At 44.1% G+C, this 13,954-nt stretch overlaps 3 protein-coding genes across 5 annotated transcripts; 1 reads left to right on the top strand and 2 right to left on the bottom strand.

The window, feature by feature from the left end:
* Positions 1–2,060: 2,060 nt before the first annotated feature.
* On the bottom strand, positions 2,061–4,821 carry nsun3 (NOP2/Sun RNA methyltransferase 3). The gene is made up of 6 exons (XM_076155975.1): positions 4,543–4,821; positions 4,256–4,359; positions 3,690–4,171; positions 3,440–3,594; positions 2,815–2,936; positions 2,061–2,426 (listed from the first exon to the last, which is right to left on the bottom strand). Exons 1-6 carry the CDS (start codon positions 4,711–4,713, stop codon positions 2,105–2,107), a joined length of 1,356 nt encoding a protein of 451 aa, XP_076012090.1. The 5' UTR covers positions 4,714–4,821; the 3' UTR covers positions 2,061–2,104.
* Positions 4,822–5,608: 787 nt separating this feature from the next.
* Positions 5,609–8,128, bottom strand: LOC143005095 (ATP synthase F(0) complex subunit C3, mitochondrial-like). 3 transcript variants are annotated; one of them, XM_076156346.1, is made up of 5 exons: positions 8,021–8,128; positions 7,630–7,722; positions 6,736–6,807; positions 6,255–6,454; positions 5,609–6,005 (listed from the first exon to the last, which is right to left on the bottom strand). In XM_076156346.1, the coding sequence occupies exons 2-5, from the start codon at positions 7,666–7,668 to the stop codon at positions 5,891–5,893; spliced, it is 426 nt and encodes a 141-aa protein (XP_076012461.1). In that variant the 5' UTR covers positions 7,669–7,722; positions 8,021–8,128; the 3' UTR covers positions 5,609–5,890. The 3 variants fall into 3 exon arrangements, with proteins under 3 accessions (XP_076012461.1, XP_076012460.1, XP_076012462.1); XM_076156345.1 differs by having other exon boundaries at positions 7,993–8,075; XM_076156347.1 differs by lacking the exon at positions 8,021–8,128 and adding an exon at positions 7,891–8,017.
* Positions 8,129–10,417: 2,289 nt separating this feature from the next.
* Positions 10,418–13,568, top strand: rrad (Ras-related associated with diabetes). The gene is made up of 5 exons (XM_076155973.1): positions 10,418–10,515; positions 10,751–11,142; positions 11,833–11,906; positions 12,010–12,214; positions 12,643–13,568. Exons 2-5 carry the CDS (start codon positions 10,770–10,772, stop codon positions 12,918–12,920), a joined length of 930 nt encoding a protein of 309 aa, XP_076012088.1. The 5' UTR covers positions 10,418–10,515; positions 10,751–10,769; the 3' UTR covers positions 12,921–13,568.
* Positions 13,569–13,954: the final 386 nt, after the last annotated feature.

Below are 13,954 nucleotides of genomic sequence, written 5' to 3'. Positions count from 1 at the left end.
CACACCGGATTGGGGTTACGATAGAAAGACGTGCAGAAGAGGACGAGGAAGAGGAAGAGGGAAAGGAAAGTAGGACGGTCAATAAAAATAGCCGAATAGAAAAGCACCCGGTAATCTGTGTGTCTACGACCAAGTACAATCACATGACAGCAACTGAGGAGCAACAAGCTTTATATATATATACACAAGAGGTGATGAAGGTCTGATACATTACCGGCTTCAGGGCATCTTAGAGTTAACATCTGTACAATCTGATGCAATCCCACAGAACAGCCCTGCAATAAATCTGCATGTGAATGTTCAGTTTTGTCAACACAAAGAGAGAGCTGTTGTTTTAGCTGGGTGGTAAAACTGTAAATAGTGCTGATGATGAACATTAAAGGGACGTGTCATTGTTTGGGTTGTTTCCCCTCACTTCACTGAGTAATAAAGAAGAGAAAGGAACTTTAGAAAGGAACTGTAGCAGAAGTTGAGAATCTAGAAATGTGTCCAGGTACCTGTGGATCCAGAAAGCTTTGATTCTGCCGTCGTCCTTTCCGTCTGTAGCTCACACCTTTCCGTCTTTACCTGCCTACACACCTGGTCAAGTCATCACAGCGAGTCAGCCAAAGCAGTCGAGTGAAGCGCAGCCACTGGATACGAACCGAAACCTCGCCGAGCATCAGAACTCCTGCGCATGGAGGAGGAAAACTCAAGCGGAGGGACCCAACCGACAACCAGGACCTCCATCAGAGAGGAAGATAAGCAGGCCCGGACCGCATGTGAGGTGGCTAAGTGCAGCTGATAAAGAACAGCGGGGGACAGTTTGCACCGACTTGACCCAAGCTGAGGAGCAAGTCAAAGGCACAGTGGAAAAGCTGGAAAACGAGGGATCCTGGGACGCCGGAATTCACTTTGAGCCCTCTGGAGACGCCATGACATCATTGTTTGCTTGATGACATTGTTGTCTATAAGTAAAGCTTAACCACCAGGAAACTACAGTAACATCAGGAAGGGCTGGGATTCAGGGACGCCACTATTGACTTTGCGTCCTCTGGAGACTTTGTGGAATCAACAACAGCAACAAAACACCGCAGAAGGAGGAGGAGGAGGCTGCCCACTTTATAACCCCGACGTGCCCCTCTGCCAAAGCTGACAATCTTCAAGTACGTGCTCGCACAATGGATAATAACGTCTCATCCAGTGTTCAAATGAATCTCAGGTACTTCATCCATGCACTTAATAGAAGCGGAGTAATGTGTTTACATGGCTTTGGTCTCAAAATAGAGCCAGAGATGAAATTAAGGACATGGAAATCTGTCTAATATTTCCATTTTAGAAGAGTTTCTAATATTCTTTCAGTAGATTGCAGTCTAATACAACAACACAACGAAATGGAAGCTCACAGTTCAGTTCACACACCTCTCTGACTTCACTTTATAAGCGTCTCAAAGCTTGGATGCACTGAAGCTCTGATGTATTGGAAAGCATGAAACCATACAGGTGTACCTAATAAACTGCCAACACGGTAAATCAATCCCTACACGGAATCGTATCTGGTTGAAATCCCGCATCTGGTCCGAGTCTGGCGAGTTCTCAGTTCGCAGTCTGGCGAGTTGAAAGAACATCTTCTTTTCAGTCAAGCGTGGCTCCAGACCAGACGTCCACCTCAGTAATGAACCGGTGTGTAGAAGATCATATTGCCTTCTCCATCACACCGCAGAGACCTACGGTGACACGTTTGAGATTACAGTTAGCGAGACCTCAGACCCGAGTTCGTTCTCAGTAGGACAATGTGAGGAGCGAATAGCCGGACCAAAGAGAGGAATTAATTCTTCAGACAGTGAGAAGAAAGATAGGAGTTAATTACATCATTATCCTGCTCACATTTCCTGATAAAGTGTTATTGAAGCCATCTGTCAAATAAAAAAATTCCTCCGCCGTCGCCTCCTATTGAGCGTGTGAAGTCTGAGGACACCAAAGAAATATTTAGAAAAGTATTTCAGAGACTAAAAACCAATCATTTCTGCATTCAATATAAATCATTTAATATTACAATATATACAGAAGTCACAAGTAAATGAAATGTTCCACTTTTGCGTCCATACATCTCAGTCAAACAAACCTATTTCCTCCTCCTAATGCGGCTCAAGAACATGGGCCCCCATGTCTTGCCGGGCTGAGGGACCACTAAGATGCCGAGGTCGGGGGCCTCGCAGGTCACAGCCCCACAGTGTGAGCGCCCAGCTGCTCCACGATCAGGGCGAGCCGGACTAAAAGTGAAATGCTGTGAGAAGGGAACGACAAACTCCTCCCTCAGGTCTTCGAGCTCAGCGTCTGGGCAGTCCCTCAGCACCATCTCCACCACGGCTAGGTTCTCGGCGCTGGACAGTGTGCACGTTGAATAAACCACAGCGCCCCCTGGACGCACCGCTGACAGTGCAGACCTGCGGGACGGGACAGACACCGAGCTGTTTACGCTAAGCTTCAGTAGTTTGTATTCATTTTGACACTATTCCCTGTCTGACTTATGTTAGTGTCTCCTGCTTAAAACCTTCTTAGAGGTCCATTAGTTGTCTAATGTTACTTTGAAACCTCATATATCATCAAGCAGATTGCTTAACCTTTTTAAAGACAGCTTACTTCCATTCCATTTTATGTAATCCACCTTAAACCAAAACATCTATTTAGGGGGAATTCCAATTATTCTGAATGTTTCAACATGTATGCATACATCCCATTCCCCTTAACTACATGATGAACAGTAGCAGGATACCACAGGTGTTAATAAGTGACAAACATTTAGCGTAGGATCCATTGTCATTGGTGACTTACTTCAGCAGCTGAGCCTGCAGCACAGGCAGCTTGGCTCTCTGCTTCAGCCTGTGCTCCCCCTGCTGGACATCAGAGGAATACAGCCAGCTCTTGTCGTTGGAACACGGAGCATCAACTAGAACCTGTGACACGTAGAGAATTGTACAAATAAATAAATAAAAAGCCTGTGTGATGAGGAGGGAGCGCCGGAGAGAAGGAGTGTGACGGCAATGAGACACATGAGAGAATGAGAGGAGGGGGAGGATGGCTGGGGACGGGGGAGAGGAGGGGAGAATTCTTACTGAAGGTAAACACAGTCTACAGACGAATCCCAGAGGTCTTCAAAACAATTTAACTTTACAAGGACTGCTTATATTTCACCGCAGCATCTCGGGCCTCCAGCTTGTCCTCGTCCCTTGTTGTCTCTCAGTCACTTGGAGTCGTTCGTTTCCAGACAGTGAGTCTCCTCCTTTTTTCCTCTGCTGGCCTTATAATAGTAACTGTTCAAAGGTACGGTGGCCGTGTTTGTTTCCAGCCATAATATGCGATAAACAAGCGAGTCACCTTGATTTGATGGACACGGGTGGGCGGGGGGGGGGATTCAATCACATTCTGTCAGAAATATGACAGCCCTTCTCATCCTCACCTTGTCATATGCAGCCGCTTCACTCTGTCCAAAACACCGTCCATCCCGTCCAGATACGATCACTCTGTGGGTGAGTGAGTGAGGGAGAAAAGACTCCAGGGTTTTGGCCAACCAGTCTCGCCTGCGAGGATCTGGTTCATTACAGCACAGAGATGCTGAAACATAGAAGTGGAAAATGTAGCCGTTACTTTTCCAACAGATGGATAAAAGTAGAAACTAGTATAATCTCTGTCAAAGACAAGGCCTTTACCTGGAGTGGCTGTTTGCATTATGGCTAAAGCTTTCCCCCCCGGAGCAGCGCACAGATCCAAAACATTTTCTCCATCTTTGACTTGCAAAGCCAGAACTGGAAGCAAAGACGCTGCATTTAGGAGGTAGTACTGCTTGAGTTGGCCAGGCCTGTGAGCCTGGGAGGGGAAACGCAGGGGATACGGGTGGATGTAACACTGCAGTGGGGGACGGGGTGAAGAAGAGTCACTATCAAGGTGGACATGGGAGTCGCCTGAGTTAGGAGGGAACCCGGGGATGTGGTGAGACGGCAAGAGGGAGCTCGTTTCTGACCGCTCATTAGACGCTGGTGTTGGGTCGTTACAAAGCAAAGTGGAGGTGTCCGTTTGTGGGAGGAAACTAGAAAAGCCATGTGACTGGAGGACGTGTTTGATGTCTGTCAGGGCCGTGAAGCGGTTGAGCATGACACCATATTGCCAACAGTCAGGATCCAGGAGCACTGCCCTGCAAAATAGAATAGAAGACATCCCAATAAAAGGAGTAATGTGACAAATGTACGCTGAAGTGATACATTTTCATAGAATTTACCTTGCAGAGGTCCATAACTGTCCAAGTTCCTGATTGTACTGCTGGTCAAAGTAGTCCAGCACTGCTTTGCATTGAGGTCTGGCTTTCTTGTGGCTTTTTATTCCCTGTTTCAATGAAGGAAATGACATTAAACACATAGGTGAAATGGGTGGACTGCCCCTTCAAGAGCCGACTTGGTGGTTTAAAGCGCCCCTGGTGGGCAGTGGGCGTAAAACAAGTATGTAAACTGTTTGGAATATCGCATTTAAGACTTTAAATTGCAAAAATCGTAGAAGAGACGTTTGTACCTTGGTGTTGAGTCCTTTCTGCTCAGTAAGGTTGAAATCAAAGTCCGGACCTGTGTGAGAGTTACACCGACACATCCGCCACACGGGGCTAAGCGTTACATTTTCAGCTTTATGGCTCGTTATCCTCTTTTTAGTGAGACTCCGAATAGCTGAAATACAGCTTTTATACATCCGTTTGCTTGCTTTAACCCCCCAGAGAATGTATATACCAATACAGTATCATAACAGTGGTGATTTGTTCTGCAGCTAAGCTAACGTAGCAGCATGGTACGTTCCTCAAATCACTCCCCTCCGCCAATGATACACGAATGTTTAGTTCCGCCTGACAGATGTCTAAATCGCAACTATAGCAAAACTGTAATGGCGTTTTTTACTCAGGATGCTTTGCAGCGTCAGTGATGAAGACTATCAGGTTAAAAGAGAAAAAGACTAATTATATTCACCTGGATACGTTGGATCACTCTTTGCTGTGGGAATGATGGTCAAAAGTGTATGGACAAGTGTGTTCACCCTGATAATCAAGGACAAATCGTACAAATAGATAAAACCGATGTGCTTTGGGATTTGTAGGTGAAATTTCGGGATGATCCTTCTATAAAATATGCAAAATGAGGTCTGGAAAACAGTGATTTGCAGTCTGTAGATGTGGAGGAACTTCACTGGCCTGCACAGACTTCCTCTCAGACCCATCAAAAGCTTTTATGGAGGAATTTGATCATCCACAGCGATCACTGTGTTTTAGCCCATCAGTGTGCCACCTTTCAAATGTTCTAGAATCAATGTTTCTGAAACCAGCAGAAGCCATGTTCCAGAATCTAGTGGAAAGCCTTAAGAAGAGGCTGTTAAAGCAGCATCTGTTGCACATGGTTATGGAGCTATGTTTCACCAATGTGTGGTTGTGATGTGTAGGTGTCATACTTGATGCGATTCTCTTCATTTAGATCAAAGTCAGTTTTGCTGAGATTGTCAGGACAAACAGAAATCCTAAATATTTGAACACAATATGGTTTAAGCACTGAACAAACCCAACGTACACACACACAGTCAGACAAACTTACAGAGACACTTGAGTTAAATTTAGTTTACTTTTGTTACTGGATGTATGACCTCTTTTGTTAACAAAAACATTTGAAATATACAATATGATGACAAAACCATCATTACAACATAATGATTTTGGTTTGTCAGGGTGTCATTCAGTCACATCAGTGAATTCACAATCATTTAACACTAATGGCCAAGAACGAGCCACACCAATGAACAGAGGAAGTAACCATTCAAGGGCACATTAGACTGCCAATTCTTGTTAACACGTTGATGTAACCCTTTACAGCAGACACCAGTGTGGTTACATGGCGAACAGAATGAGGAAGGCAACCATCAGACAGAAGAGACCCATGGCCTCAGAAAGAGCGAAGCCCAGGATGGCGTAAGAGAAGAGCTGCTGCTTCAGAGAGGGGTTCCTATTGGAAGAGGCGGAAAAACAGTGAGTGACTGGAGACAAATAAGTGATACAAAGTGTAAACAAACTACTATTACAATAAGCAGATGTGGTAGCTACAATGTCACTTAATTATTCAATCACTACTGGGAGGCAATTGCAGGACACAAAACAGTGAGAGCTAAAGAGCTTCTGTCACTTGCTGATGTATGTATGATCAACAAACAAACATTGCCTCTTTGATACAACGTCCTAAACTGTGATAACTTACCTGGCATATCCAATAATAAGGCTGCCAAAAACTGTTCCAATTCCAGCTCCGGATCCTGCCACTCCCACTGTGGCAGCGCCCGCGCCGATGAATTTTGCGGCAGTGTCGATGTCGCGGCTCACGGCGCTGGTCTGGAATCCTCGGATGGCCAACTGCTGAGAGGAGGCTCCGATACTCTGAGGTGCCAGAAGAGAAGCAGTCTGAGAAGCACAAGAAAAGAAGCCAAGATTAGAATAAAATTGACTGAGTTGTAAGCTTGAACAGTTGTGAAATATTAATGAATGAATTACTCTGCTTTATACCAACTGTGCTGGAAAAACTTCAACATGGTTTGGATTTTAAGCAATATGCATATGGTCAACAACCTAACAGGAATATCAGATGGAGTATTATGGGCTGTGTGTGCTTCCATGTGGCCCTCTCCTGTAACTACTCCATGGAGAACATTCAGTCCTGACCTTCAGATCTGACCGTTACTCACCTCTGCTTTCTTGCCATCTGACACAACTGCTGCTGAGAGAGGCCTGTACAGTACCCGAGATCCAGCACGGATCTGTAAAACAAAACATGTCACTATGGTAACAACGCTGACATGCCTTACTGTCAGACCCTAAAACAACAACAGAACCCATAGCCCAGTATAATAGTCTTGTATCATTACTTGCATCGTGTTAACTTATTAACTTACTAGTTGATACACTGCAACTTTAAATAATTCAATTCGTGTTAGTTTAAAAAGAGTATTTGACTAGAAAGGGGAGTATTTTTGCTCTGATTCAAAGCTATGTTTTGCAGGTAACAGGGTAAAAAGGATGCATTATTGTAATCACATTACTTTACCAGCAATACAGTACTGTTGTGATAGAGGTTTGGTTATTATTATGTGATTGATTATAGTTTAGTTTAATTAATGTTTGCAGCTCATCGGTCTTCCTTCACCTGAATGGACTAAAACCACACAAAAATAATTACAAAACGTTGGACACAAACTTAGAGGTGTGTGTGTGTGTGTGTGTGTGTGTGTGTGTGTGTGTCAGCATCAGACAAATTCATCACGATGAAGCATTTGTGAGGCTACTGTGCGGAGGGAACACAGAAGTGGTGCATAATGTGATAACTCCCCATTTGTAGAGGTGAATAATTCAATTTAGGTGTCATCTTAGGAGAGAGAAGTATGAAGCAGTAGGACACTAGAAAACTAGGACACGTCTTTTGCACGCAGAGGTGAACGGTAGCTAACTTTAGCAGAAGGTCAAACGGCTCAGCGAGTGTGGCGGCAGAACGCTTCACAACGATTAAGTCCCGTTTACGCAACAATCACACTCATATTCTCTCTTTATCAATCCAATATCAACAGGCGAGGAGCAGCACTCACCAGAGAGGGGGTGGAGACGAACTTAGCACAGGCGTACATTGTGTTCAGTACTGCTTGGGTCAAAGCAAGAGAGCTGGAGGTGACTCGGTCTGTCTGCAAAAAGAAAGAAACACACACCAATTCAATTAGAAACTTTAGACACACCATTTAATCTCCAAAATGGTGAAGGTTGCGCGTGCAAACGGCGTGGACACAAACAAGTAAGGTCAAGAAGAGCCGCGCGCGCCGAACAAAGTCGCTGAAAATAAGAAACGGACAAACCTAGAATGGCACAATAATGTTCTAATTCAGTCGAGCGACGCTGGTAGAGTGACAAATAAAAGAGACGACAGTAAATATGTCTACACGCAATCACACATTCACACTGGTGACAGGAGATGTTAGCGCTTACCGGTCTGGAGTAGAGGTCGAACACACGAGAGGACTGCGCATGCGTTGTATCTCGTGCAAAAGGGTTCAGTTCCGGTGTATTGCCGTTTTCTGTTCCCTGAGTTAATCGATTCCAAATTAATCTGCAGCTTTTATATGCAACCGTCAGTCGATTTAAAGACAGTCCACGTTTTTCAAATATGAATTGTTAGTAAAGTGAGTTTGTCTCTTCCCTACCTTGAGGTTTCTCAGATCAAGATACTTACTCTACATTTCCCTCTAGAGGATTTGTAGAACACATTCCATGTCATTCATATCACAATGGTCTTGGTGTAGGTCAAAATTTAATACTGGTTCAAAAAGGGTTCAATTGGAAAATATATTATTGAGAAATATGCGATACAATCTGCACAATATGACATTATTACTTTTAAGAGTCTGTACAATGTACAATAAGCTGATTGGAAAGTATGTTCATCTTGCATGCATGTATAGACAGCATTGTACTTAGTTTTGTGTCAATTCTTATTGTTATGATGCAACACATTTTATCTGTAAAAGGACAATAAAGTACATCTTGACTCTATATCTAGAGTGTGGCCATGATAATATGGGATATTGACAATATCATTCAACAAACCAATACAATCTGCACCTTCTTTTTTTAAAGTGTTGATTTGGCTGGGGGTTAGATCTCATATTTTGTATGCATATCACGAATATCATGAAGGCGCCATAAACCACAGCCTCACAAATTACGATGGAGTCGAACTTAGTGACACAGTCGTTAAAGCCTTCATGGGCTTTATAATAATTAATTGTAGAATTCTACTGTAGAGAGATTTATGTTGTTTCCACCTATATATTTTGTGTCGATGGGCAGTGTATGCATTTCTTTCATATACAGTGTGTTATGATTGATATTTGATTGATATTTGCACTTCGGAATTAATCTTATATGTATCTACTATAAGACAGATTGTGTGATTACTATCAGTTGGGATTGCTGCCCTGCACCATATCCAGGTTACAATGTAACAAACAGTACATCTGGTCAGGTTTGCTGTTTGTGAATACATTATACTTCATTTACATTTGAATGAAAGATGAAATTGGTTGAATATTTTCATGTATAACCGTTTCTTCGAAATTATATGCATTGACATTTTTTTTCAATTTGCTGTTGAGTCCTTATTGTTAGCTCACGACCTCAGAGGAAGCATGAACTGCATACAGATCATGCTGTAACACTTCCCGCCACAAGGGGGCAGGGTGGCTCCGTGTCCCCACAGTGTCCATGCTCTGCTGCACACAACAGCGAGAACAAAGGCATCTTTTGAAATTGCAGATCACATTATGAGCGAGATAAGACATACAGCCCGATAAGCCCGATGAGATAAAGGCTTGTAGAGACCAATTACTGTAAACCGAATTGAACTGAGCTCTAATGATCATGTTAAATGTACCTACATCGAAGTCTTTCTTGAGTTTATACATTATATTGAAAGATTTGTGCATTATCCGTGTTATACGTGGAGTTAAATAGAGCATCAATGATTTTGCATCGATCAGGCCTGTACGATGAATTACATTATTACTGCTAAAAGTGCAAAGAGATTAGATTTACAGTTTGGTGGTTGCAGATGGCAGTGTTGATGCTGAAGGTGCATGGAGCAGCAGCATTTATTCTCCACATCTTGCATTCTCAGTCACTGCAGAACAGAGAGTATAGAAATATCACAGGGAGACAGAAATGAATACATACAGTCTGAGCGTTATGCTACTGAACTGGACGCCAACAATCACTACACAGCCACAATCAGGCGAATTACAACGCCAGAAGCCGTTATTCATCGTCAATCACGTTGAATCAGCACTGACAACGGGTTACCCCCTTCTCCATGATCAATCAATCGTTCTAATATCACATCTTTTAACACATATCGCACATTATAAACTGATTTAAAAACTGACGACATAGAGAGGGATTTTAAATATGATCATCAATCGGCACGTGCTTTTACCCTTTGAAATACCATCTTTACCATCTTGTCTGCTATCTAATCTATAAATGTGCCCCTTAATGTCTACTGCATATTGATATTATCACTCTGTCTTTAAGTGGGTTTCCCTCTGCAAGGATTCTTCCCCGTCCGCCCCCTCAGAAGACGCTGCATTTGGCGTTGCGGAAGGGAGATTCCTCCGCTCTTCCAGTCATTCCCCCCTCCTCTCCCCCCTCCACCCACCCACCGGACCCCCTCCTCTCCCTCCCTCCCAACCGGCTGGATGATGTTACCGTTACGCACCACTATAAGAGAGCGGAGACGTGATTCTCCGGGGCGAATCCCTGTCGACGTCACTCCCAGACCTCCATAAATAGAGCCGAGCAGCGCGTCTCATCAGACCCAAAGCTCAACCTCGTTTTTACGCAGCAGAAACAGAAGCAGCAGCAGCAGCATCGCTCCATACAGGATTACTGGATTCCCTTCATTCGTTGGATTTATTTTCCAGCACAGAGTGAGTTTCTGATATTTCCAAATTGAAAATACGCTTTGATTTTTCACTAATTTCTATTTTAAGATGTAATAATTATAAGCAAACTGCCTCCAGTCGTCGCCAAAGCAAATCCTGACTATAAATCAAATCCTTTTGTTGTGTGTTGAACCTGTGAATAAGCTCAGACTGCCGCTCTGCTGCTCGCACCTGTACAGACTTTTAAATATTTACGCACGGCGCTTCATTGTATCCACAGATCCTATAATCAGATCGCCATGACTTTGAACAAGGGGGACAAACTGCGGAACATGGACAAGAGGAGGGGCAGCGTCCCGTTCCCCATGAACCTGCCCAACCTGCACCGGAGGAGCATGCCCGTGGACGACCGGGACCTGCGCGCCACGATGCCGCAGACGGGCCAGACAGACGAGCTCTCCAACCTCCTGCGCTGCACCTCCTATTCGCCGGGGGAGCAGCACCGGGGCAGCTGCGCCTCCGACTCCTCCGACTCCGTCATCTCCACCGGCAGCGAGGCGGAGAACCAGGTGTACAAGGTGGTCCTCCTCGGGGAGCACGGCGTGGGCAAGTCCAGCCTGGCGCGCGTCTTCGGGGGGGTCGAGGATGCTGGTCACGACTGCGATGAAGCAGGTAATTGGTGATGAGGATGAGTCATCAAACCCGGCAGCAGCCCACTCTGACACATACACACACTCACACAGAGCCTGTCCATTGTCTCAGAAGGTGATGTGATCAATCTATTCAGAAGACTTTATTCATATTAATGTCTGATTCATCACTGAGCAGCAGAGTGTGTAGTTAAAGTGTCAGAGCATCGTTTATCTGAAACAATAAAGGGAAGCAGCCTGGCACAAGCATGAAGTATATTATCATGAGAAGAAGGACATTCCAATCAAAATACAAAGAAAGGTGGCGTGGATCCTTCTGAGTTGTCAAAATCCCATATATATGCGTGAGCACAGACAAAGTGTGGCTGATGGATTTGATAGGAAAAAAGAGATTCCTGTCATGTTTGCATGCGACAGAGTCCATACATGCATTGATTATTGTTATTTCCATTTGGAGCAGCAGGCAGCACTCCCCTGTTACAGCTGTGAAAGGGAACATTTAAAAAGGCCATGATAGATAGATAAATAGATGAGACACATTTTATTATGAGGTAGATCTGATTTGATCACAGACAGTATCAGTCATCACCTTCACCTTTATTATGCAGACAACAAAAGGACAAAGGGTTCAACATCACTGTAGGAGAAAACAAGCAACACACTCTATTGTTTTGTTCACTGTGTTTAATAAAATTCATTCTTTTCTCCTCAGGAAACACGTATGACAGATGTTTTGTGGTGGATGAAGAAGAGGCATCCATCCTTCTGTACGACATCTGGGAGCAGGTGAGCGTCTGTAGTGGTTACACGTCTCTCTGGCATTACCGTAGTAAATGAAGTGATTGTTTAAAGGAAAGAATGTGGCCTGACTCTTCTGTTCTTCCTGAAGGATAACAGCCAGTGGCTGAAGGACCAGTGCATGAGGATGGGAGACGCCTACATCATTGTGTATTCTGTGACAGACAAGTCGAGCTTCGAGAAGGCGTCAGAGCTGCGAATTCAGCTGCGCCGTGCCAGGCAATCAGAGAACATTCCCATAATCCTTGTGGGCAACAAGAGTGACCTGGTGCGGTCCAGAGAGGTGTCTGTGGACGGTGAGTCACAGTCACTGCCTTTCATTTTAAATGTGCCAAACGTATTTGGGTTTTAGGCCATTAAAGGTTTTTGGTTCAAGAAAGTGAGCTTTAAAGAAGAAAAAAAGCCTTTATTTTCCCCACTGCTGCTTAAAAGCAAGCCTGGGGCTCAGTTTGCTGTTTGGTATTCATGATTGAATCAGACAGAATTGCTTTCCCTGACCAGCTTTGGCTGGGTCAGCCAGATTTCTCACTCGACTGCTCAGGGTCAGGCCTGGCTCACACACATGCTAGTTGTGAAAGCTGTGAAGCTCGAACCATTTAGGGTAGATTCTCACTCAGCTTGGATTGGGCTCTCAATTCCTGTTTTCCACCAAGATCTACTTGAACTCTTGTTTTTTAATGTTCCCCTTATCAAAGTTCTAATCCTGCCTTCTCTTATCTTGCAGAGGGGAGCGCTTGTGCAGTGGTGTTCGACTGCAAGTTCATCGAAACGTCTGCGTCCCTTCACCACAACGTACAGGACCTATTTGAGGGCATTGTCCGACAGATCCGCCTGAGGAAAGACAGCAAGGAGGAGAATGCACGACGCATGGCCAACTGCAGGCGCCGCGAGAGCATCGGGAAGAAAGCCAAGCGGTTTCTGGGCCGCATGGTCGCACGGAAGAACAAGAAGATGGCTTTCAGGCAGAAGTCAAAGTCCTGCCACGACCTCACAGTTCTCTGAGGAACAGATGTGAAAGATGGACTTTTTCCCTTTGGCCTCTGAAGACCAGAACCTGTGTGTGTTTTAACACTAATCCTAAAGGACTAATAGAACTGTACAGAAATCCAATATATTTTTATTTTTAGACACCAACCAAAAAGAAATAGAGGACTAAATTAATAAAAAACCCTGACTGACATTATTCAAGTCATATCTGCATGAAGCTTTGCAAACTTTTATTTTGAAATGTTTGTCTGCCTTAATTAACACATGTTGCTGTCTGTATGATCAGTGTGTATGATGACACCACAAAAGGTTTGTTCTTTCCAATGAGTTGCAATGATGCCTTGCTTCTGGGTACTTGTTCTGCCCCCCTTTGTCGGAGGCATTTTATGTATATAGTGTAACCTGAATGATGTTAAACGCAACGTACATCTCATTGTCCTAAATATCACGGTAAAGAATCACAATACTAGTTTATCTGGAGTCATATTTACTTGAAATGCGGTGCGCAGGTTCGTACCTCGACTAAGTCGCTGAGGATTAGTCAGTCAGTTGCACAATTGAGAGATAAACCGTGTTATTCTATGTTGTTCCATAACATTGAATCCAGGTTGTGAATGTATGGGTGAAGCAATAAATGATACTAGTCTTGCGAATCTTGACATTACTTGGAAATTCTTTGTTTACGATGATTTCCTTTTTTTTTTTTGCAATAAAAGATCAAATCCAAACCTCAAGTCGTGCCTGTCTTGTGTTTTTAAATAGAATCACTGCAAGAACGCAACGCAACAAAGGAACTAAATGTGGTTGAGGTCATTTACATCCTCATGAATATTCTGTCGATGCTATCAGCCGAATGGAACCTCACTGGCCATTGGTTTTACAGGAAGGAGACAAGGTAGTTAAGCATGTTTATCTGAAGGTGTTAAACATTAATCCACACAGGGGATACAAGAAGGCCATTTTTCCACACCATTTAAACTGGTCTCACACCTCCGAGAGGGAGCAGACACACAACACTCACACAAGGTAAGTCATAGCAGAGAGAGCAG

Source organism: Genypterus blacodes, unplaced genomic scaffold, assembly GCF_046128005.1.
Source record: "Genypterus blacodes isolate CSIRO-AG114 ecotype Tasmania unplaced genomic scaffold, CSIRO-AGI_Gbla_v1 ptg000067l_1, whole genome shotgun sequence".
In the NCBI taxonomy this organism is placed as follows: Eukaryota; Metazoa; Chordata; class Actinopteri; order Ophidiiformes; family Ophidiidae; genus Genypterus; species Genypterus blacodes.
Note: the sequence above shows the minus strand (reverse complement) of the source record. Positions and strands in the feature narration are given on the sequence as shown.

Coding starts and splice junctions, on each gene's coding strand:
- nsun3 (XM_076155975.1), bottom strand. CDS start 4,713: ATGTATAAAAGCTGTATTTCAGCTATTCGGAGTCTCACTAAAAAGAGG. Junction 3,595..3,689: donor AATGCAAACAGCCACTCCAG/GTAAAGGCCTTG, acceptor TCTATGTTTCAG/CATCTCTGTGCTGTAATGAA. Junction 2,937..3,439: donor AAGCGGCTGCATATGACAAG/GTGAGGATGAGA, acceptor TACGTGTCACAG/GTTCTAGTTGATGCTCCGTG.
- LOC143005095 (XM_076156346.1), bottom strand. CDS start 7,668: ATGTACGCCTGTGCTAAGTTCGTCTCCACCCCCTCTCTG. Junction 6,808..7,629: donor TCGTCTCCACCCCCTCTCTG/GTGAGTGCTGCT, acceptor TTTGTTTTACAG/ATCCGTGCTGGATCTCGGGT. Junction 6,455..6,735: donor CAGATGGCAAGAAAGCAGAG/GTGAGTAACGGT, acceptor TGTGCTTCTCAG/ACTGCTTCTCTTCTGGCACC.
- rrad (XM_076155973.1), top strand. CDS start 10,770: ATGACTTTGAACAAGGGGGACAAACTGCGGAACATGGACAAGAGGAGG. Junction 11,143..11,832: donor TCACGACTGCGATGAAGCAG/GTAATTGGTGAT, acceptor TTTTCTCCTCAG/GAAACACGTATGACAGATGT. Junction 11,907..12,009: donor TGTACGACATCTGGGAGCAG/GTGAGCGTCTGT, acceptor TTCTTCCTGAAG/GATAACAGCCAGTGGCTGAA.